The sequence below is a fragment of the Onychostoma macrolepis genome, chromosome 20 (genome assembly GCF_012432095.1).
Source record: "Onychostoma macrolepis isolate SWU-2019 chromosome 20, ASM1243209v1, whole genome shotgun sequence".
Taxonomy (NCBI): domain Eukaryota; kingdom Metazoa; phylum Chordata; class Actinopteri; order Cypriniformes; family Cyprinidae; genus Onychostoma; species Onychostoma macrolepis.
In genome coordinates, this window is record NC_081174.1 from 18,385,912 (window position 1) to 18,410,320 (window position 24,409).

The 24,409-nt window shown below is 37.7% G+C and overlaps 1 protein-coding gene across 2 annotated transcripts; it reads right to left on the reverse strand.

The window, feature by feature from the left end:
* Positions 1–320: 320 nt before the first annotated feature.
* Positions 321–23,958, reverse strand: susd6 (sushi domain containing 6). 2 transcript variants are annotated; one of them, XM_058756559.1, is made up of 7 exons: positions 23,704–23,958; positions 19,098–19,252; positions 5,657–5,848; positions 5,287–5,481; positions 4,451–4,589; positions 3,445–3,866; positions 321–2,604 (listed from the first exon to the last, which is right to left on the reverse strand). In XM_058756559.1, exons 2-7 carry the CDS (start codon positions 19,207–19,209, stop codon positions 2,579–2,581), a joined length of 1,086 nt encoding a protein of 361 aa, XP_058612542.1. In that variant the 5' UTR covers positions 19,210–19,252; positions 23,704–23,958; the 3' UTR covers positions 321–2,578. The 2 variants fall into 2 exon arrangements, with proteins under 2 accessions (XP_058612542.1, XP_058612543.1); XM_058756560.1 differs by having other exon boundaries at positions 3,445–3,863; positions 23,704–23,957.
* Positions 23,959–24,409: the final 451 nt, after the last annotated feature.

Consider the following 24,409-nt stretch of genomic DNA (forward strand, 5'->3'; position numbering starts at 1 on the left):
ATATCGTAATCACATAATGAGGTAATTTAATTAGCTGCATCGTTCTTTTGAATCGGCTCTTTGAAAGAACTGTTCAAAAGAACCGAAACGCGGAAATGAGTCGGAGTTCTCGTACTACAGTAAATTAGACGTATAAAGCTCCAACACTAGATGGCGTTAACGCACAACATTAATTATTTACTACCGGTATCTACACTTTACCCTCAATACAAAGGAATCCATTATGTCACATGAGAGCACGGATGTAATATAACTATAGAAGTATTTATAGAGTGAACAACAACATGACAAGCGTCAGAATCACCAAAATAAATACACCATTTGAGCACTTCAAATGAAAGCTTTAATTAGAAATAGTTATATACACACTGTAGAATTAAATTAAACTTTATACAAATATTAAAATACTATCTTCACACCCACAGCAATGTACAGAGGAAAACCAAAATAAGTGTAATGGGGATGGGGAGCTGGGTGGATGAGTCAACTTAAATTACATTTGCAGAAAAACACCGTACAACAGTGTTTCACATACATCCTAGATATCCTTTTTTACTTGCGTCCTTTCTTTTAAAACATGAAAACATCCTTTGAAAGAAACTGATAAACAAGAGAAATAAAAACTCAAATGTTCATATTTCACGTTCACTGAGACAAAAAAAAAAAGCTTCTGAGGGAAGTACGGGTGGACAATCTTATGTCACATCCTCCGAAGGAGTAAAACCCTTTGTCTGAAAAACAAGACAATGTTTAATGCATAGAAAAGAAAAAGTAAGGCCATAAGGAAACCGAAGACAAATTACCATAAAGCCAGTGAGATGGAAGAAACACATGATTACAAATGTACAAGTTTTAAGGCAGCAGTAATATTTTGCCTTCAGTTTGCATGAAAAAAATGTAAATCAAATTTACAAAAACAAGCCAGGAACACAAAACTGAGGTTGTGCAGATAGGCAAACTGCCCTCTCTCGCCAAAGTCAGACACATAAAAATATATATATTTAATGCATGATGACAAACATCAGAATTCTGAGTCAACCACAGGGGATATACACATAAGGTGGCAATGGGCAAGTACATAAAACGCAAACAAAAGATTCATTGGTTTTTTTAAATGTCCATTTGCCAAAAGAACATTTTGAGTGAAGAACAGGGCCATTTTCTGGAGGTTTTATATGTTTTTATATATAATTAAATATTTTATTGAAAAAAAAAAAAAAAAAAGAGTCTATACAGTGCATTAATACAATGCACAACCTATTTAAGATCTTACAGGATATCCGATTCACTCTCCTTACAAATACCATTTTAATAGCACATGGCTGAAGTGATTTATTAAGAAAACTTAATAAAGAAAGCTCCTATCCTTGATAGTCATCTTTAAAATGTTAGCCAAACCACAGCTGGCTTTGCGAAACATTCAAATTCAATATATGTGATTTAATTTTTATTAATTAAAAGTGAATTAATCTTGCCCAAATCCAAATATTATAAGTCCGAGTCAAAGCTCTTAAGGTATAGCCCAGTAATGAACTTAATCAACACCCAAAAATGTCCTCTTGGAGAAAGAACATACAAGTGATTTAAAAAAAAAGAAAGAAAATGTAATCTTTTTTTACTTGTGCGTGCAACACATAAACATGAGAGAGATATACTTGCTTTTAAAGGAAGAAATAACGTCGAATTATTTCTCTGAATGAGAACAGTAATCTCACAGCTTCTAACACAAAGTATCTCTCCCTCACTTTGGACAAACAGACAAGGAACATCCATTCTAGTTAAATAACATCTCAGTTAGAAAATGGAGGTATTGAAAATGTTTCCTATTTTGGGGAAAAGAAGCCTAGATGATACTTCAGCCCTCTTCGAATCACAACAGCCACAGTCACACAGGCATCAGAAACACACACATACACACACGCAGAGCACAGCACAGGTACTTCTTGACAAATAAAAAGGCAAGCATGTATTTGAATACAGTACTATGTAAATCAGTTCAACCCTGCGTCTCGCGCGAGGAAATGGTGGAGATGGTGCTATGCGTCATGCTTCGATTGTGCCGTGCTCCTGTGTGTACGCGCATAGAACGAAACAGAAAAAAGAAATTGCACAGAACATGCAGCATCAAAGAGAAAAGGGCCTGGCTTAGCAAATCCTTGCTGAACTCTCCCCTTCGCAAGAGGTCACAGTCATTGACGGAGCAGAGGTCCACAACGTAATCTGAATGCATTCATTTGTAATTAGTGAATCCTCGCCGTGACGAGGTAAGCCTGTGAGTGCAACTGATTATTAGCGCACCTGCGAGAAAAGGTGCGACATGTTAAACTCGAGCATTTGCGCATCCCTTTGAGGGGTCATCCGGTCGAAGGTTCTTCCTGTGAAGAGAGCTGCTGGTCTCCTCAGGGACCACGCAGCCTGTAGACCCCAGGGGCACGCGATTTGTTGGCAGAGGGACAGCTTTCGGATCTTATTTATGCTGCGTTCTGACGGGTGGCTGTGGGGTACGTGTTTGGTGAGAAGCTTTAGGGGTTACAGTCCTGGCCAGCGATGACAGAGAGAGGGGAGACTGCACACAGACTCAGGCTTCCTTAAGCAATGGAATATCTGGAAAAAAGACATGAAGAAAGTATGATGTTAGAAATGAGTATTTTAATACATCATTTGATACAAAAAATACAATGACTTGAATACACATCTTCTATAACGAGTGTGTTTTTCAATACAAATGTAATTTAAATTTTGATTTAAATGGGGGAGCACAAAGTCAAAAATGACAGGTGATACAACTTTAAAACATAAAATAATCTTTTATACAGCCAGGTAAAATTATATTACAGGTAAAACATCATGTTATATCACAAAAAAAAAAAAAAAAAAATGTTATAATATTAAATCAACTGGTAATTTCATTAATAATTTTAAATATCATTAATTATTAATTTATAAATATTATGAAGAGTACATATTTTTTAATGTATAGAGAATGAGATAAACATTAAATTAATATATATTTTATTAATAATAATGATTAATTATTTATCATCTAATTGTAATTAATAACATGCAGTTATATTGTGTTTAAACTTAGACACTTGAACTTGTTTAAAAAATATTATTATTATTATTTTTTCTTTTTATGACAAGGTCAGGTTAGCTGTGATTGTAAAATGTGGTGTGACAGCCCCAAAGCAATGCTTTAATAATATTATTAATTTTTAATATCTCTAAACAAAATTGGTAAAAAAAGTGTAAAAATCATAATATTAAAATTGAAACAGAAATATATGTAATTAATTAAATATAACCCTTAGATATATATTCATTTGCCACATACGTTTCAATATTATTATTATTATTTTTTTTTAAGATTAATTTATTTATCATGGACACAATGTTTTATGTCATTAAACCACACATCACCTCTAGATTTGCGAGTAAACTCACCATCGCCATAGTCTTCGGCAGAGGTGACTGAAAGCAAGCTGTGCTGATCGCTGCTCTCGCTGCTCTGCCTGCGGTGGAGAGGCGCAGCGGCACCAGGCTGCTCAGCAGCCCAGGAGGGAGAGGATGAGGAGGATGGAGAGGAGGAAGAGGGCATCTGGTGAACCAATACAGTCTCTGCGTGACACGAGGACGCAGCAGTCGAGGTGGAGGGAAAGCTGCAACTCGCCTGAGCATGTTCAAGAGGTTCGTTCAAACCCTCGGCCTGAGGGCCCTCTGAAAGCACGATCTGAACCCGGGACTCAGGAGGGGGCACAGAACCGCCGCCTGCGCCATACACTGCCTCTTCGTAGGAGGGCAGCGAGACCTGAACGCCCTCCACCATGATGGAGGTAGGCTGTCCTGACACACCCTGCTCCCGGCTGCTTTGAAACAGAGAAGGAGAGATATGGGAATAAAAATAAGGCTATCAAATCCTGACCTGCCTGATCTGCAGCTTACATCACAGTGAGCTGATTACGCAACGACAATTACTGGAACAACAGCGCCGTAGGGGAGATGCCATATTTGTCCATGTCAAACAGTTGGAATTACGATCGACTTTAAATCTGCACGCTACTACCATTAGTACAGTACAAAGGATTTACATGCAGTGGTACCAAAAGTATCTGGACCATTATGTCACATTTAAAAAATTATTTTACAATGTCTTTGCACTGTACAATAAAATACCAAACAATAGTATAAATGATGACAAACATCGGACATTCAATTTCTAAATTTCCCTTAAATATTTTTGGGCCACTATTATTGTTTATTTTCTCCTGAAGCCTTCTTATAACAACAAAATATTCACAGTTTAGGTTTTCATCACCATTTTCATCCTCTCACTTATCTTTGGAATTAAATAGGCCTTTTTTTGCTGCTGTTCCCCTAAGAACTATGTAAACTCCCTCTTTGTGAGAATAAAGCAAATGTCTTGCTCAGTAAGAATGAGACAGGGCCTCACCGGCTGTGGTGGAAGGACTTGAGTTTGGGCTGAAGCAAAACAAACAGCACCACCAGCAGCAGGATGAGGGCCACAGAGCTGGCAGTGGAAGCCACAATAGACAGAGCCGGCATGGGCAGCGGGGACTGCTGCTCCTCCCCTGGAAGAGAAACACTTTGTTTTATTCACTGCCGTGTGGAAAGCCAAAGAACAAAAAAGGTTTGTGGAGATATAAAACTAGGTATAGTTGAAAAAGCCAACTTAAACCAGCCTAAGGTGCTTAGCTGGACTACCAGCCTGGCCAAACTCTTTAAACCGAGCCTTTTTGATGGTTTTAGAGGGGGTAATTTTAGCAGGTCATGCTGGGAAACCAGCTGGCTAAAGAGCTAAAAAAGAAAGAAAGAAAAAAAAACACCAAACAACCTTGGCCTGGTTTAGTTTAGCTTTTTTTTTTTTTTTTTTATTAGGGATAACTTCAATAAAGCTAATAAAAAATATATCCAAACATTCAACTTTAAACAATAAAGAGTACTCAGATTTCTTTAAACTATTAACTCGCATCCTGTGACTGAGTAACCAAAACACTGAAATATGATTGCCTAACAAAATTCAAAACAAAAACACACACACACATGAGGGTTGATGCTTAAAATGCTGCTTTCTGGGAACTACATCTTCTGACGCTGTACTGAACTCACTTGAACAGTTTGTACATACATACATTACAGTAATTTACCATGTGTACAATGATTCTCTGTTTTTAAGTCTGTCAATAAGAAGGAAAACTATCCATATGTGACAAGACGGCAAAATATGCAAAAGATTGTGGATCAAGCTGCTGCTGCTGTGTGACATGCCTTGCACAGGGTGACAGCTGATCTGCATGGGCGACTTCCACTCTCCGTTGTCACAGGTTCGGAATTGGTATCCTCCTTTCAAAATGTAACCTTCATCACAGAAGTACTCGATCACGGTACCCTGGGTCAATCTGTGGCACGGTGAGGGGTGGCAGTTATATCCTCCGTTCTCCGGCTCACTTGGTGGTTGACAAACTGTTGGGAAATAAACTTTTGAGTCAGTGCGAGTAAAAGGAACCAGAGCTTTCACAATGAAGTTTGACGAACAACTGTTTTTTCTACTCATAAACTTAATCTTTCAACATGATATGAACATCATAACTTTCTTGGAACAGGAAGAGGACGTAGAAGAGGGTTAAATTGAACATACCGTCATTTTTGACACAGCGAGGCGGATCAGAGGACCAGTGGCCTGAGACGGTGCAGGTGATGATGCTGTAGCCATCCAGCGTGTATCCTGGATCGCAGCTGTATTGTAGCAGCGTGCCAACAGAGAAGGAGCCACGATTTGTTTCTGTCAGGTTTCCACGGCCATGAGGCACAACTGAGGGTCTGGGACAACCTACAGAAGCAGAAAGAGCAGACGTTAGCATGAAAACATCAAGCTCAACTCAAAAAAAAAAAAAAAAGAGCTAACCAGTTCAAATTTCCCTTGGGGCCTGTTACTGTCCTTCAATACAACTCTGAAAACGACAGTTATTTAATAATTATAAAAGCAGCATACTGGCTGTAAATACAGGACAACAAATCCAACCTGAAATCCTCATGATTTTGAAATGGAAGTCTTGGATTTCAACCGAAAAGTACATGGATGACAGTATTGACATGGATGACTGAAGTGTGGTCAGATTAGCTAAATTTCAACAAAAATGTCCCAAAAAGACGATTGCCTATTGTCAATGACAGACATAGCAATGCATAAAGCACAGCACACACACAAGTCATTTTTAAACCAATCAGCTCTCTGTTAGTTAGTGCAGCATATTCGCACAACCACGTAAACATGAGAGAAATCTACATGGGGAACTTTACTGCAATAGCGCAAAACTCCATATGGCGTGGATATTTCTACTTAAATTAATGGAATTTGCCCTTGAACTTCCAATGAGAAGCAGTAAATGTTTTATAAGTAAGACTATAAAAAAACCTTGATCATTTCGGTCACTTTCGATTACTTGGGAACTAACATCACAGACTGACAACATAGTTTTCAGTGGTAAAATGCCCTAAAATGTATTAGCACTAACTGTAAAATTCATTATGTGTCAAAGAAAAAAAGGCAACAGAAGAAGGTCTTATTCTCATATTGCTGTCTGGTATTATATTCCTCCTCAAGTTAACAAAAACTTCACCTAGATCACACACACAATGTCCAGCCTTGAGATGGATAACAGAACACTACATTTCTGCCCTCAGGTTTAATGGCATTAAGCCAGTGGTGTCTCTTTCTCCTCTCATTTTCTCCTCCTTTCTCGCATGCAAAAAAACACATTTCCTGAGCCCCTGAGCCAGAGCTTCATTCACACAATAGATCATGTGAAACACGTAAACATGTCTATCACCTTATTACATTTATCCAGCAGAGAGAAAGAAAACAACTCAAACAAACAGGGTCTTGTTTGGACAGACCCCCTCGATCACGGTGTTCTCTAATCTGAGCTTTTAACATGCTCTTAAGCTGCGATCAGCCGATTATGGACTCAGAGGATGGACATACAGCTCTATCTCTTCTATTTTGACACCAGACAAACAGTCAGGATATGAACCACAGATGCAGACCTTCACAATCCATTATATCAAACATGTGCAACATCTGTAAACAGTTGATTATTATAATTTTTTTTGTAGTTGGAGTCTATGATCTGTATTTTAATGCACTTTTTAAAACGGAGATTTCTGATTTTGAGTGGATAAGCCAAGAGATGACAAAAAATTGCAAACGTCACCTACTTTGTTTTGCCTTAGGTTTAAATGAAACTTGATCATGAGACTGTTTTCTTCCTTGTTGTCATTTCATTGTTAGTTCGTGCGTCACTGAAAGGTAGGATCAATCAGGAAAATGAAGGAATCACAGAATTGCGGAAGAACATTTGTTAATAACGTCTGCTCAGACCTGCCATGACAAGTTGGACTGGGCCTTCACAACATCTATAAATTATTGTACACTTGACAATAGATACCTATCTTGGGAGTACCACATGGGACGGGTTACGTGTCAGAAAACATAACGTCCAAAAATATGTACTAAGGCTCTGACTGAAATTCCAATTAACCTGTTTGGCTGGCAGAAGCGTCGTAAGAAACTAGGTTAATTTTGTCTACCTCGAATAGCATATCAAATTTACCACAAACAATTTCCTAATGTGCCTTTAACTGGATCCCTGACCTACTCTACTTATCACCAATAATCTGAATTAAATACGACTCATTTAGATAATGAGAAGTTTGGAGAGAGATCGCAACAATAAAACTAAATGTCAAACACATGGTCTCGAACGGCCTTCACACTCCAACTGTCCACAACGCAGCACCCAGAATGAAAAAAAAAATTAAGGGATTTACAGCGGAATAAAATTCTAATTATCCTTCATTACAAATGGCTGTGGTCTAAAGCGGATCACATTACTGACCACTGCAGTGCGCAGCTGCTCAGTGAGACCAAAACCCAACGGCCCAGCCGTGGATTAGACCCCGCTGTCTCAAAAAAATCCTCCCTTATAAATATGTTTTTGTTGGAGATCTCCTTATTACATGGGATGATGTGTTTTTCCATCTCTATTGTTTTTCTCTTATCTCTCTAATTCAAATCCCTGAGACTGTAAACAAGCTGTCAGAAAATGGCAGAAGGGGGATTTGTTCCTCTTTCCCATTTACGGTATTTGTATAAATGGAGGAGGGTACATGTGGGCACATCTCGCACGGATATAAATCTAAATTAGGAATGGGCTGTATGACCAAAATCCAGAATGATTAATTTTATAAATCACAAATAATATAATATATAATGACTTATTTTTACTGGAAACGCAGCGCCAAACTATTTCATAATTATATAACCATGTGGTCTATTTCTCATCCTCAAGTGACTTAAGTAAGTTCAAAATGAAAAAATTAAAATCTCATTTGAAAATTAATAAGTCTGGTAAACAGCTTTCATTTATGAAATACTTTGAGTTCTTTTTTTGTTAAGTGAAATAAGAATATAAACTAAAACTAAGCTAAAATACATTTCCATGACAACAAACAAACAAACAAACTAACTATATATATATATATATATATATATATATATATATCAGTTACATTATAAGATCTTTACAACCTGTCCACATTTAGCTTGAAAACATTAATTATGTTAATAAAATATGTTATAAAGTTTTACCAGTTAACAATAACTTTGAAGTCGTAAAATACTAAAATAAAAAAAAATTAAACAAACAAAAAGTAAATAAATAACACAGCAAGATCTACACAATGCAGCTACGGCATCCGACTCAATTCAGGTGACCCGGTTCAGCTCCACCCAAATTACACATTTCCTCACTTCTGGATAATTGATTTCCCTCCTCCACTCGGCCATAACACATTAAAAACCCTTGTACGTTTTTTCATACTTCCACAAACAACTACAATGAAATTACAAAACAAACAAAAACTAAATGGAAAATACAAAAGTTTTATAAAAAGAAATATAAACAAAAATTAAAATCTATTAAAACCCTGCACAAGGCTTCTACCATACGTACACAGCAAAACAAAACAACTAACGTTATAGTAGCTTTTTAATGTCTCTGAATTTCTTATGTCAGAAATGTCTTATGCTTACCAAGGCAGCATTTAATTAATATATTATTACAATTTACAATAACTGCTTTCTATTTTAATATTTTTGTTTTATACATTTTATTCCCGTAATTTCAAAGCTGAATTTTCAGCAGCCGTTCAGTCTGTAGAAATCATTCATTGAAAAATGAGAACAGAAATCATTATAAATCATAAGCTGATTTGGTGCTGCTCAAGAAATATTTCTTATACTTATCCATGTTGAAAACAGTTGTTCTGCTTAATATGTTTGTGGAAAGCATTCTCTGATGTATAGAAAGTAAAAAAAAACAACAACATTTATTTGAAATAAAAATATTTTGAATAATTATAAATGTTGCTTTTGATAAATTTAATGCATCCTTTCTGAATAAAAGTTTTAATTTACCAAAAAAATCTTACTGACCCTGAACAGTAAAAAAAACAATCAATCAAACAGTAGAGCAGAGTCTATACCAGCCGACACATTTCTACAGTCATAATGGCCTGCTCTAACCTCACGCAGTGATTCATTCATAATAGATGTTTGTTGTTCATTGAATTCTTAATACAGTTACCAGCAAAGCCTGCTTCACAAACCTCCTGAGATATCCAGTGGTGTCGGCCAACGTGTTTATTGCACTGCAAGTTTGACGTTGTTGACGAAACATGCGCACCACAGCTGCTGAGATATGAGACTCAACCATGACATAACATGTCTTGAATGGTTCTCAAAGGGCTAATAACAGTATGTGGTTTCCTTCTTGTAAGAAAACCCTGCATGAGAGAGAGTAGGCCACAAGATGCCCGGGTCTCATGTTTCTGTGTACATAACATGGTTTGGACGGCATGAGTCCAGCTGTCGGCGGGAGGGAGGGTTGAGTCGATATGTGTGAGTGTATTTATGTGCGTTTACTGTATCCACATATGTTTTGAAGTGGACTCAAAGGGTTAAAGGGAAACACAAGCAAGGGCGTCGCATATCTGTTATGGGAAAAGCTGACTGCGAGAGATAAAGCGCACCCACAGCCTCTCACGGCCGAGCAGGAAACAGTGTTAGGAAAGTGAGTTTCAGCGAAAGGGTTGTCATTCCTGCAGGGACAGAGGAGAGGAATGAGTTTCCACATGCACATGTCTCATAACACAGAAAAAAAAACACATAGGAGAAACGGATGAACTTGGCTGCTAGAGCAAAACGAGCCCTGACAAGACATTATCTAAGAGACTCTCCCTAGATAAAGACTGATCCATTCGAAATGAATCCACCAAACCATTAATGATTATTGACTCAAAACAAAATATTGATACCTATTTCTCAGGACCACCCTTTCAGCACTGCAAAACATTTCCTTTTTGCATTTTTTTATTTACTGAGACACAGTAACATAGACTGGAAATGAAGGGGAGAGAGAGAACAAGCAGCCAACAAATCAATACAAATGTATAATTATAGTAATATAATTTATAATTAGGGATGCAATGAAATATAGCAAATATTTAAAAAAGCCTATAATTTTCAATAAATGGCTGATATTAAACTGTGACATTATTTTGCCAAATAAATTACAAACAAAATCAATAATTGTAAATGTAACGTAATGTAATGTATTTAGGCATCACATAATGTAGTATAAAATGTATATATTAATTTTCAGATTTATTAAAGATTACATTTAACAGTGTTATTAAATTATTGATATTAAAATAAGCATTAGAAGACTGCAAAAGAAATCTAAATGTAAAAATAAAGTACATTTACAAGAACAATTAAATATCCAATATCAACAAAATAAATAAATTACAAATATGTAATATGAAATGTCTAATATCAAGCCATAACCAATACTGTACTGATATATCTTGCTAAAATAACAGATAATATTGATTAATGGCCATTAAAAAATTTTATGTAATAAAGTAAATAAATAAGTAAAAAAAGCAATTCATCCCTAATATATTTAGTGTCTTTTTGTTTGGGAGCACCCATCATACCCTGAGAGCCGTTAAGACACGGACAGCAGCAGGGCCTCAAATAAGGCCTGTCTTCTGAGAGACAGAACAAAAGCATTAACTGAAGCTCCACGTGTTCTTTATTATGCCCTTTTACAGCCCGAGGTCGGCAGCTGACTAATTTAAGCAGCTCGTCCCCCTGAACCAAATCGACTGGGAGGGAAAACAGAGAAACACAATCTGACAGAAGACACAGAGGAAGACTCTATTGTTCTTCTAGCCTTTGTCACAGTGAAAAGTGGCAGATGGGTGTTTGCACCCTTCTGATTCTATTCGGACAGCTGTGAGGCACAAGTAATTCCTCTTCTGAGTACAAAAAGGGAAACAAGGAAGAGATAGAAAGCAAGAGGGGGCACCCGGTGCCCCTGCTGTGTCTGCTATCAGCGGATGGCTATAGACACAGTGCTCTTGTGTTCGGGATCTGCTGCGTCTTGGCTCACCCACTCCAGGAATGCACTCGGCCCACAGCTAATGACAGACTGGAGCCTCTGTGGTGCACACAAGCAGTCGGAGCAAAAGCTGCTGCCAGTCTGCCGCCTGGATCCTTGGCCAGCAGCTGTACTCAGAGGTGCTGACATCCATTGTGCTGGCTAATGGCTACTAGGAACAGGAGTGCGAAAAGAGCATCTGTTTAAACGACTAGGCGACTTAGGGTCAACGGTGAATGGCTATCAAACATGGTCCAAACAGACAGATGGTGCAGTGAGTTGTTTTGAAGCAACTCTGAGAGGTTTTTTTTGTTTGTTTTTTGGCAATGCCAAGGAAAAAGGGTGGAGTGTTGTTTTCTCAGACAGATCTATGTAAATAGTTTCACTTTTTTAATCTCACGCCAGTGGCAGGATATGGTCACATCACGAGCCAAACCGCCAAGGAATCGGTTCTTCAACATGCAAAATGCTAGTCGCAGCAATCTCATTGAAACTTCCTTAAAATTACTGACACATATGTAATCAAAAAGTTCTGAACAGAAAACTCACCTCATGTTGCAATGTCTGATTCACAAACGAATCATTCAGAGCAGTCTTTTGAACCAGATCAACCCAATTCACTAAACAGAATGATTTGCTCATGAATCAGACACCAGCTGACCAGTTTTTCACTGAAAAACATCTTAATTTGGGTCTGTTTCACATCTAGGGTTATCATACTTTTATTGGATATTCACCTCATTTTTAATGTGTGAACAGGTGGGGCCATTTGTAAGGCTTCCAGTATCATCCACTTCCAGGAATTGTAGCTCTATAAAAACAGTTCTATATGCTGGCAAGCTGGTATTTGTTATCATATTTTAATTTGTTATCATAATTATAAACAAAGGTTTGTAGCAAAAAATGGTTTTACTTTGTTATTTTCCTATAGCGGCTAATGAATCGAAAGTTTCACATTCACAGGAAATCGCTTGCAGCATTGCAAAACAGGTGGATGACATAACACTTTTTTGCTGCTGCTTTTGTAACCTTTCTGAAGCTTGAAAGCTTTGTTCTTTGTAAGTACATGGAAAAAGCCCTAGTACACTCTTCAAAACTTCTCAGTTTTTCTACAGATGTAGACATGCAGGTTTAAGATAAAGTAAATTAAGCAACAAAAAGTATACTCCGCATTTATGCAACTCGATTTACATGTCTACTGAGAAAGAATATAGGCTAATCCTCATATGAGGAACAGTCTGCCTGTTAGTCATATATTTCCTCATACTTCCTCATAATGACTTGATGTGAATCAGTAACTCTGTCTTGCCTAGCTATACAAGGCAAGATGTGGGTTCTGTACCAATTGAATCACCAAAAGAGCCAGTGACGCTAGAGTTTCGTCATTAAAGGCGACAAGATGAGAATATGTTTATTATAAGCCGCCGTGGGCCAAACTGCGTGATTTCCCTGATGACGTGTAATGAATATCAGAAATATTGACTGCTAGTCACTAAGCTAAAAACAAGTGAACATGTAAGTAAATAGATCAAAGATAAAAAGTTTTATTTTTAGATTCACAATTTCATAATATATTCTATTTCTACTCGTGATAAACTAGACATTAACCTTTAAACTCGGTCGTGTTTGACAAGGGTGTGGAGAGACACGTAGGGTAAATACGAAACAAATCACTCACTGATAAAAATTATTTTGTGGTGAAGTAAATACTACAGAAAAACAAATGTAATTTCTACATTAAATAATTTAGTTCAGGAAAGAATAAAAAAAAAAGAAGAAGAGTAAATTCAATATTAGTACTCAATTTAAGGTTGTAGAATTTGAAGTTTGAACTTATAAGTATATTTTACTTGGAATTGTTTGTTATTTTTACAAAAATTGTTTAAGTAAATATCAACGTCATGATCCCGTTGTTCCCATCATGCACTTGGGGCATGAATAATTAATAAGGCAAATTTTTTTGGCTGATTTCAAGATGTATTTACACTGTTTTATGGTTGCTTTTGTTGTTAGGTTAAGTACCTTGCTGTTTTGTGTCAAAATGACCCATTCATACTCAAACACTATTCACTGATTGTCACCGTCATTGTTTATCATGTGCCAAGTACTCAGGTCTCTGTGTTCATTCAGTTAATAATTATATTGAGTCAACATATTACCTTAAAATGAATAACGAGCAGTCTACTTGCTTACATACGTGATTGAAACCTAAGCACGTGCTTTATAGGCATTTTGTTTTCAGTGCTATCTTGTTTGAGTAAAGCTTACAAACCGTGACTGAGTGAAATATACTTGAATATTGCAGGGTAAACTTCAAATAATTAAGTAGAAATTACTTATCAAACTCTACCTGGCCACATTAAATTGACTTATTTCCTTTGCTAATTTTACATAACTTAGTTAAGTAGATTTTACTTAATTCCGTATTTAAATTTTACTTAAAAAAATATGCGTGCAAAATAAAAATTAAGTAAATTTAACTGTTTTTTTCAGTGCTCCTTTCAAGTGCAATAGAATCTTTCCATGTTGAAAACTAGCATAGCTGAAAGCTAAGCTGTATCAAACATGTCACAAATGGCACCAACAGCTCTAGTTAGTTCTTTTCAGAGTGACGCAAGCAAACTTAACTAGTCCACACTAGTGTACACTGAGACTATATGTCAGCCATAAGAATGGCTTCACAAATAGCCTTCTGAATTTTAAAATCACGAAAGTGACACCCTATGTCCCGTGCAATTTACAAACACGCACAACTGAAGGCCAAAAAATTGCAAGTCCTCATCAAGCTTTTGAAACGCTGTAATTTTCCACAAAGAAAACAAATAACAAAGCCCTGTGATTCATATAATTCCTAGTTGCTTTCACGAACACTTAGCATAAGGAAAACAACCCAAATGCTTTGACACCCACACCAACATCTTCTAAAATATTTGATATCAAATTTAGGGACAGAACAACATCTGCTAAACTTGTGCTATTAGCATTAGCAAGGCCTAGAAGGCACATTAGCAATTATGCTATTTTGTTTACAAGATTAGAAATCAAGCCTAATGTATTCTTCTAGCAAAGATACACAATAGTGGTTGCAGCCGTATAGATGTCTGCAGTCTGTAGGGCCTCGGCAGGCCATTTCCCATTCTGGGTTTTAACCCAGAGAGACACTGGACAACATATTACAGCAGAAAACTAAGTTAAAGAGCCTGAAGAACTAGTGAATGAAACCTTGAGGGGAAAACATAATGTTCAGTCTTTGTTAGAGAAGGAAAGCAGACATGTACACATCTGTTTCACATGGATTTTCCACAGACGAATCAGGTCAGCGCCGTAACTTATTTAAAGTTGCATTACAACGTAACAGAACCAAAACAAGGGGAATGTAAAGTTTATCATTTCAGTTCAGTTTATAAGTTCAGTTCAATTCACACTTCTCATTTTAGTCAAATAATAAGCCTCAAATAAAACAGAACTTTTACTGGGAAATTCACCAGGTAATAATAAGCCCAAGAACCAAAAACCACTTCCTGAAGCAAAAGAATACTTCTATCTACACTAGCGTTTAACAGTTTGAGGTCAGCAAGATTTATTTTTTCTTTTGAAAGAAATGAATACTTTTATTTAACAAGGATGCATTTAATAGATAAAAAGAAACAGCAAGGCATTTATAATGTAAAAGATTTCTATTTCAAATAAATGTTCTTTTGTACTTTCTATTCACCAAAGAATCCTTGAAAACATTTCCACAAAAATATTAAGCAGCACAATTGTTTTCAACAATGATATTAACTGTATTTTTATTGTATTTTGGATTTAATAAACACAGCCTTGGTGACCTCAAGAGACTTTCAAAAAATGTTTAATATTTTACTGACCCCAAACCTTTGAACAAGCCAAGTGATACATTTAATGGTTTTAGCATGCACATGAAAGCACCTGAAAAGAATCAATCACCATTAAACACATTTGTGTTGGAAAATTCCAATTATTTCAGATTTTTGGTCATTCAAAATGCCTATTTGTCTATAGTATCTCACTATGTCATAATGGTTTGAATCCAGTCTTTGCTGAGGTGAGAATTAACACTAGACAACATATGGAAGTTGTGTAGTGACAAATCAGAGTAAAAAGTGAGTAACATGGGAAATTCCTCTAGTTCACAATGTGCCTAGTGCTAAAAACAGAGCGACTTCAGCTGTGTGCCTTCAGGGAGCTGCTTTTCATTCTCACACTCTGAAATAGTGTGGGCTGCGTCAAGCTCCAGAAACCCTAAGATCAGCCTCTGAGCACAGTAAGTTTTTTTTGCCTTCCTGTGCTACTTCCTCTTGTTTGTTTTTGTTAACTATACATGTGAATGAAACGATGCAATAGCAAAGATTTTTAAAAAGAATTGTTCCAAATAACATCATTTTATAAGTAAGATAAGATCTGGCCCCTCCTTGTATCTCCAAGCTTTGTGGATGCTGAAATGTTACACAATCACTATCTAGGTGCCTTGTAATAAGTGCAGGGAATGTTTCAAGCAGTTCACCGTAAAGTTTTAATCCGCAAACTGCAGGTCCTGTCTTGACATTAACATTGATGACCTGCCAATCAAGATACTACATGGCCAAAATTATGTGCAGACCAAATGCCACAAATTACAGCGATTAATCTACAAATAACAGCTTCTGCTAGTTGTTGGAACATTGCTGTAGGGATGCGCTCCCATTCAGATGCACTGATGTATGGCAATGGTCTTTATTGGAATAGCTAAACACATTAATGAAAGTGGGTATTTACATTGTCATGGCCATGATTATTGATATAATTGTATAATGTTAATATTTTATAATGCAATTTTTACAACTGAAATCATAAAGAAATGCAAAACTCTCAAATAAAACAAACTATTCCTCAAAATATACCATGGATAATGCATAAACTTATATTAAGGATGAAATGTGCAATCTCTGCTTCACTGGTGGCACCAAACGAAACAGCAATCAGTTTTTACCCTTGCAAAGCAACACTTGTTCAACTAATGGTGTAAACTTGTGGCTGACCACCAGTTTGTCCAAAAAATGGAAGACGAGGGACTGTTCTTTTTGATTATTTTTGTTGCTGTTAGTGGCACATAAATTATACAGTTTACATTTAAGCATGCTGAGGAGATGGACAGAAAGAAAAAGGATGCTTGGATGGACGCACAGAAAAAACAGCCAAAATATGGCGCAGTATCATCGACAGACTTTCATCGGATGACCTTGAAAAATCATCCCTTCTGTCCGCTGCTCGGTCTGTGGGAGGACTAAACATGTAGCATTCAGCTGGTGTTCTAGATTCATGCCAAACACGTGTGAGCAGCCATACATCCATGCATACACACACACACACACACATATTACTTGGGATCACTTGGGACACTTTTGTCCCTGGCTCGACTTTGTGGTGCTGAATCAATATGAGAATGTGGCCGCTTGGGATCAATGGTCCAGCCCAATCCCACCATCCCTCAATCCCTCAATCTCTATCATTTATTCTCCAAGCGCAATGCTCTCAGTGACTCACTCATTACATAAGGCAAGAGACACTCATTTGCCTGTTGAGCTGCGTTCACGTGTTGTTAAGGGGAAATAGTGCAGATGCCGTGTGGTTTTGGGAACGGAGAGTTAAGTGCTGTTCAGGATTAGTTTTCCAAATGACGTTTGAGTTAAAATGATATAAAAAAGAACAGCTTTGATGTCAAGTAACAGTTCGGATGGGATTGGGAGCATCCCCCTCCCCCATTTAATTTCATAATTTGCTTTTGGCCATTTGACCATAGTCGTAAGGGGCTTTCACACTGAAACTCTAGGCAAAAGTACCAGCTTTTTTTTGTTCATACCACAGGTACTAGGAACTGTTTTTGTTCTAGGAACTCTGTTTGGGGGAACTAAATTAGTCTCGCGTAGCCAGACCTTCAGACTGATGTCAGAAGGTCTGGGAACCTTTAGCCGCTTTGAATGGCCAAGAACCATCCATATGACTGACAGGTAAAGCGAATCATGTTTTGTTTTGTGCTGCGTCAAGTTTAGGGGTGTGGAAACGTCTCCACAATAACAGACGTTATTGACGTTACAGACGTCTGGACATATTTTAAAGAGCCTATGCCGCGAACTTTACATAGTTCACATACTTTTGAAAATCCAGAGTTTAGTTGATCCTGATAAGTGCTGATTATGAAATCTGAAATCCTGTATATTTAAACCAATCTGATGATGACTTAGAATTTTGTGTGCCTTGTGCATCAGACGTTCAGCCGACATTCATTCCATTTTCGTTATCACGAAACCCATGTTTGTAAATGTCGCGAATAAAGACATTGCTGTTGGCCGCTTCAGAGTTCCTACTGCCAGTGCCAATGCAACCAGAAAAACGGCCCGAGGGGGAAAGTGGTTCTTTAGGAACCACCCTATTGGCTTGTTCCTCGAACTACGTGGCGCGAATGTCCCTAACGTATTTTCTTAACTTGGAAACTGTTCAAATTTTATACACAATTTTCCTACGTGGTATGGAAATTCATGTACTGAATATCAATATCTTTGAAGGTATTGTATCAAAGTTAGAAATTCCAGTACAGTGGCAACAACACTACTTTAATTTAATACTAATTTTGGTATATTTATAACATTATGTATATAAATAGACTACAGTGGCCGTTCTGAACCATCTGTGATCTGACTCTACTTATCGACTTCATTTGCTATTTACGTTGGATGGGATGAAACAGTACTTCAAGCACCAACTGTTATTTTACCCAGGATGTTGGCTGAAAGGTCTACAAGCACAAAATGCTGAACCACGAATTCACCTGTCTTTCTCAGATAAAAAAAATAAATAAAAAATCTGAACAGGGCTAAAGAATAACTTGAGCTTTATAAAAACACACACACAAGTGCCCAAGTGACTAAGGTAACACATACACACCTCGACCTTTTAAACAACACTTCAACTGCCTGTCAACATGTACATCTGTTTTTGTTCTCAAGCTAAATCTGCCATGCAAAGCAAGATATAGAGCTATGTTAGTGAGGGAGACACTGGATGAGACGCACAGAGAAGGGCAACAGACGTACACACACCCTCAGTGACGAGAGAGAGAGAGAGAGAGAGAGAGAGAGAGCCCATCCCCCACCAACACCTCCCAGATGCTTGACTGAAAACAAAGAAATGATGCTCATTTTATTCCATCCGGAAGCTTAAGTCCAACGCTTATTTCTGTTATCAGAGCACTGAGAGTGACACATACAAAAGAACGAAAACCTTTGTCTTTGACATCAAGAATCATAGATGCCAACAGACAAAACCAGCCCAGTATAAACCATCTGTGACTCAGAATTATGCAGAAACCGAATTCAACATAATTGAAAAAAAAACAATGCTTGACACCTCCATTCCTGTAAGTTACTTCACATATTTCATAATCTAAGGACATTTCACTTCCTACGAAATCAATGAGGCAGTTGTCAGCATCTTAAATATCAGTGTCAGAGCGGATGGCAGTGGAAGGTTGAGGTGTAGGAGGAATATGGAGGAGGTTTTTGTGAATAATCTCACCTGAAGCTTGGCCTGTGGGGAGCATGCCGAGGAGGAGGAGCAGCAGGGATGTGGCGGCCACCCTGTGAGCGAGCGAGGCTCTTGTCTCACACGCTACCATTCCATTGCACATCTTTCAGCCCTGCTTGTGCAGCAAGAATCCTCTCCGGCTGAACCTAGCGACAGAAACACACACTTATAACTTATCAGTAGTTAGTGTATTAAAACAAAACAGAAGTGGTAGCTAAAACATCATTTTTGAGTCCTTTACCATGCTCACATGGAATTTGTGCTTACAGATTTCCACTGAAAATCAAGAAGAATTCATATAACATGTCTTAAACCAAGAATCAAAATCTTTCTGTCACACATGGCAAAAGCGGGCTATATTATGATCATAAATATTGTTGCGTATTTAAAAATAAAAATATATTTCAAATCCCAATTAAAACAGGATTTAGGCCTAGTCATTTAACCTTTATTAATTTATCTTTTTCTAAGCCACTCTACAAAAGTGACTTTCACACATATCTCACATTATCAATGATCAAAGCCAGTTTTTACTCACATTTGGCAAATTTTTTAATGTTTTTTTTTTTAGCTTCCAAAAGTGAAAGAATCTCAGTTCCTTTTTAATGCCATGCAATGTTCATGACGAGAGCCAGGTTTAGGTATTCAAAAATAAAACTAAAGATGTTTAAGGCCCGGTTTCACAGACAGGGCTTAGGTTAAACCAGGATTAGGCCATAGTTCAATTAGGACATTTAAGTAATTTTTATAAACATGCTTAGAAAAAAACATTACTGGGGTGCATCTTGAGACAAAACAAAGGCGCTGATATATTTTAAGATCAGTCAGTGCAAGTTTATTGCAGTTCAGCTTAGACTTACATTTTAGTGTAGGACTAGGCTTAAGCCTCGTCTGTGAAACCGGGGGAAAGACTATCATTTTCTAAAAACCTAGACTAAAGACTAAATTTGGATTTACTTGGTTAAAACCCTTTTCTAACTTATCAACAGAATGAAAGTTTCTCAAAAGAGTAGATGTATTACAGTCCAGCAAAATATTGTGAAATAATATTTAATGCAAAGTGGATTCTGACGAGATGAATTTTATGTGTGAGTCTTGAGTCTCAGTTCCTTTTACATTTTTTCATATTTAAATGAATTTCACAAAATTCCACCATTTTATCCAGACAATAGTTTTTAACGTGTGAAAAACAGAACATGTAGCAGTTATAAGCAATGTTTTCAATTCGAGACCAATGGAAAAAAAAAAAAGTATGTTTCAAAACACTGTTCTCGAAACTAACTTGTGGACAATGTGAGAACTGAGAAACCTTGAGGAACTGAATTGCTCATATCATACATCCTACATTTTATACTGACAATCAACAAAACACAGAACAGATGCTGCAGGGTATCCATGCAGTGTATGGTGGTGTTGTTTACATTACATATGAAGCCTATTAGCAAATACGACAATGGAGAGAGCGAGTTAGAATCACATTACTTTGTACTTGGGGAAAAAACAAGTGCACAACCATTACACAAATGAGAGCAGGTGCAACGGTGCTGCTAAGTAAGCACAAACCATTTGTCAGCGTTCCTCCAAAACAAGATACGCATGTGTGTGCTGAGGGCAGATTAAGCTCAAGAACATGGGGTGCATGAGTCCCAGAAACAAACAGGATGCTGAGGGTGCAGCTACTGCTCCCACATGAATCCAATCTGCCACAGCCGCCACACCTTTCCCCTCCTCACTGGAGAGAAGCACTAGGGTGCCCAAGGAGCACAAGGAGTGTGACGCACATCCCACTGGCAGAGAAGAGCTCGCCTGCTGCCTCATGTACCAAACAGACTGGCGCAGAAGAACATTCTGCAACAAACTGCTCGGTGCCAACACGATCCCAGAGTGGGAAAACGGCAATTCAGTCTGGATTCAGTCAAAGTGACTAAGGTGTTGTACAGATGGCATCTCGAGTAAGCGCATCGACTGACATGGCGCACAAATATTCAACAACACCTGCTTGAAAATATTTTCAAATAGAGATAAACGACCATATCACATGCTGTTTAAGAACCAAGCCTTTATAAAGTGCACCAAACAACTCCATTGTGGATGTAAAGATCTAGTTCACCCCAAAAATGAAAATTCTGCCACCATTTACTCGCCCTTATGTTGTTCCAAAAACAATAAGACTTTAGTTAATATTTAGTCTCGCGTAATAGCCAGACCTTCAGACTGATGGCAGAATGGCCAAGGCTTGCCCAAGAGGCCATTATGACTGACAGGTAAAGCAACCAATCATGTTTCGTTTTGTGCCGCATCATGTTTAGGGGCGTGCAAATGTCCCCACAATAACAGACCGGTGTGTAAAACTCCTGGACATATTTGAAAGATTCTATGCCATGAATAGTGCACATACTTTTGAAAATCCAGCGTTTAGTTGATCCTGATAAGCACTCATCGTCACAGTTGTAAACACGATGGCTTTCTTCTTTCACCGCATCTTTGTTCCCAGGCGGAACGTTAAAGAACGTGACACACACATCTCCCGGAAATCCTGTATAATTCAACCAATCTGATTATGACATCGAAACTCCTGAAGTGCATCAAAGTTTAGGTGGAATGGACTTTTAATGGAGAAACAGAAATATCTTCATATGCGTTTGAAAACATCCTGTTGGTTTTGAACAACATGAGGGTGAGTACTTGATGGCATTTTTGGGTGAACTATCCCTTTAAGAGATCTGATATATACTTGAAAGCAGTTCTTTACCACTTGTGGTAAAAAAAAAAAGCATTTTTGACCGCATTAAAAAGCCATCATCTTATCACACTAGTCACATTTCTATTACTTAAAATGACAAAACAGGCCAGATGCCAAAAGAAACGTGGCACCGCAGTTCCTGCTTTATCATACCAGAGCTGCCTTCAGGTTCTAACATAAAAGGGTTTGAGCAAGAAATATGCAAATGCTGAGCCCTTCCAGCTGTCTGGGGTTTAGTAAGCGATGGAAGAGAAAAAAGCAGAAAGAAAGAAATACATAGCTGGAAAAAAGTGTCCAGGCTTCATGACAATGAAGAAAGAGCCTTTTGTTAATCATATTATGGCCCACACAATTCCTTTATCTACACCTTTGCACACAAAAGGCAATGAGGAAGAAGTGACCATCTACAGGGAACCAACAAGAGTTTGTGAAGGGAAGTTGATATCAAGTTGCTATCAATGATATCACATTGAAACAACCTCCTGATCAAGTTTCAACAAGTCAGGTCAACCAAACTCCAGTAAAGATATGCTATTGGGAAGAAGACAGTGAATATGGGGTGTTGGGTTACAAGTAGTACAAAATCAAGGCAACAACCAATGCATGCTGGCTCCAAACCAGAGACACCAGCGAATTATAAGCAATTACTGGTAGGCAGATGACACTAATCTCGTTTTCACGACAAGAAATGACATTATCACCTCACTGCAAAAAACGAGCAAAACATTTTTATTTAAAAAAGAGGCCAGGTATTTGGAAGTGGACTGTACTGAGGGACATGGTAATGTAGTTATTCTATGCAAGACAGAAATAAGCCCCAGTATGTCCGGACTTAAAGTCACACGCGCCGACACGTGCAACTGTTCCGAGAGCAGAACGAGCACAACAAAGAGAACAGAGTGTCTCCTGAAACTACTGTGAACGCAACACTATTGACTTATGAAAACAAACAGAAAGAAAGATGCATCACTAATAATCGCGGTTAGGTTTCCCAAAGTAATGCACTTTGAGGTTGTTTCTAACTTTTCGATCACGAGTTTTTTTTTTTTAAGTCCTCTTGCTACTTAAACAGTGTTTACGGCACAGCGTTTTGTGCGTGCGCGTGCGCGCGTTTGTGTTTGCGCTTGTATGTTTCGATCCGACATGTCGTTTTTGCAAAACGAATAAATAAAACGTGATGTATATTACAATTATATGTTGACTGAAACTCTCTGGAAATTTACACGTATGAAACCGGTTGACGCGAGTACAAAATACCACAACGATGATATCTGAGGTCCATTGCTGACCGAAATAATACTGTAACGCTATGACAACAATTATACTTGTGCATACATCTAAAACAAAAGCAGCTGTTTGATAATATACATATAACATATATTTACCAGTCTAGTAAAGTAAAATGGCAGCCTATGGGTAATAGGAAGCTAACAACAGGCTTTGTCCGCATCGCCGGACTGGCGACTTTTGTAATCGCGTTATGACACGCTAATTAAAAATCACATTTCCACATGAACCTCTCCGGATAATGACGTAAGGACGATCGGATTAATTTATACAACAAATAATCGTCACCATCATTGATTAAAAAGACCTTTCTTTATAACCGGAACAGTGCTTTTGATTGGATTAGGATTCACTAGCGAGCTATATGGCTGTGAATATTAAAGTCCTTTAACAACCAATAACTCACCGAACTACTATTTCTATATTTAAGTACACAGACTGAATCATTTGGCTATCGATATTTGTTATATTTTGCGATAACCAGTGATTCAGATCCTAAAGACTCCGTTTGGCTAACCGTGTTAGCTCAGCTAACTAACCTTCACAACGCAAAAAAAGCGATCTTACCAGTGAATGCCCTCCTCTTTAAAAATCAGTATCGGGTCACCATGGAGCTGCGGCGAATGGATGGAAATCCCAGGGTTACTGTAAACGCGGTTTATGTTGGGATCGAATGTGTTCGGGGATTCTGACGGCCGTTTTCGATCTGATCATCCGTCTACGGAGAATGGTGAGCGCAACCAGCGGGGCCAGAGCAGAGTACCTCCCTACTGTAGGAAAGAGCTGCGAGCTCCACCAGCGGCCTCGCTCTCACACCGTCTCCATGACGACCAGGCGAACTGTACGCGAACGGGCGGGGCTTACGAGGTCTGCTAGTTCATGAGAAATCAGCTTTAACTTGGAAGAGAGGGATGCGAGCCAGCACAGATATGGCCGGGTCTTGTTTAAACTAGCATATTGCAATATAAACGAATTGCTAATTCATAATTTTGCCTAGTCATTTACATGGAAATACATTTGGTCTTTTCTGACTGTCGATATTTAGAATACTTTGGTGTGAGTGTACTGCATTTACTGTTTTTGGCATCACAAATTATGATATGGACGATTTGACTTAATTTATCAAATATTTTGATTAATCCAATTTTTATACAAAGAAAATCGACTTGTATCTTGCTGAGTGAAACCAAAAAGTGCATTGACAGTATTGGAGACTTTGACTAAAAAAAGCCATAATAAATGTTTTGTAAACGTTGGAAAATATTTTAGATTA

Bases quoted from the DNA above. Each gene is read 5' to 3' on its own strand.
- susd6 (XM_058756559.1), bottom strand. From the start codon at position 19,209: ATGTGCAATGGAATGGTAGCGTGTGAGACAAGAGCCTCGCTCGCTCAC. The intron at 4,590-5,286 runs GCATGTCACACA...TTTCTCTTCCAG, and splicing joins CAGCTGTCACCCTGTGCAAG to GGGAGGAGCAGCAGTCCCCG. The intron at 3,867-4,450 runs GTGAGGCCCTGT...TCTGTTTCAAAG, and splicing joins AAGTCCTTCCACCACAGCCG to CAGCCGGGAGCAGGGTGTGT.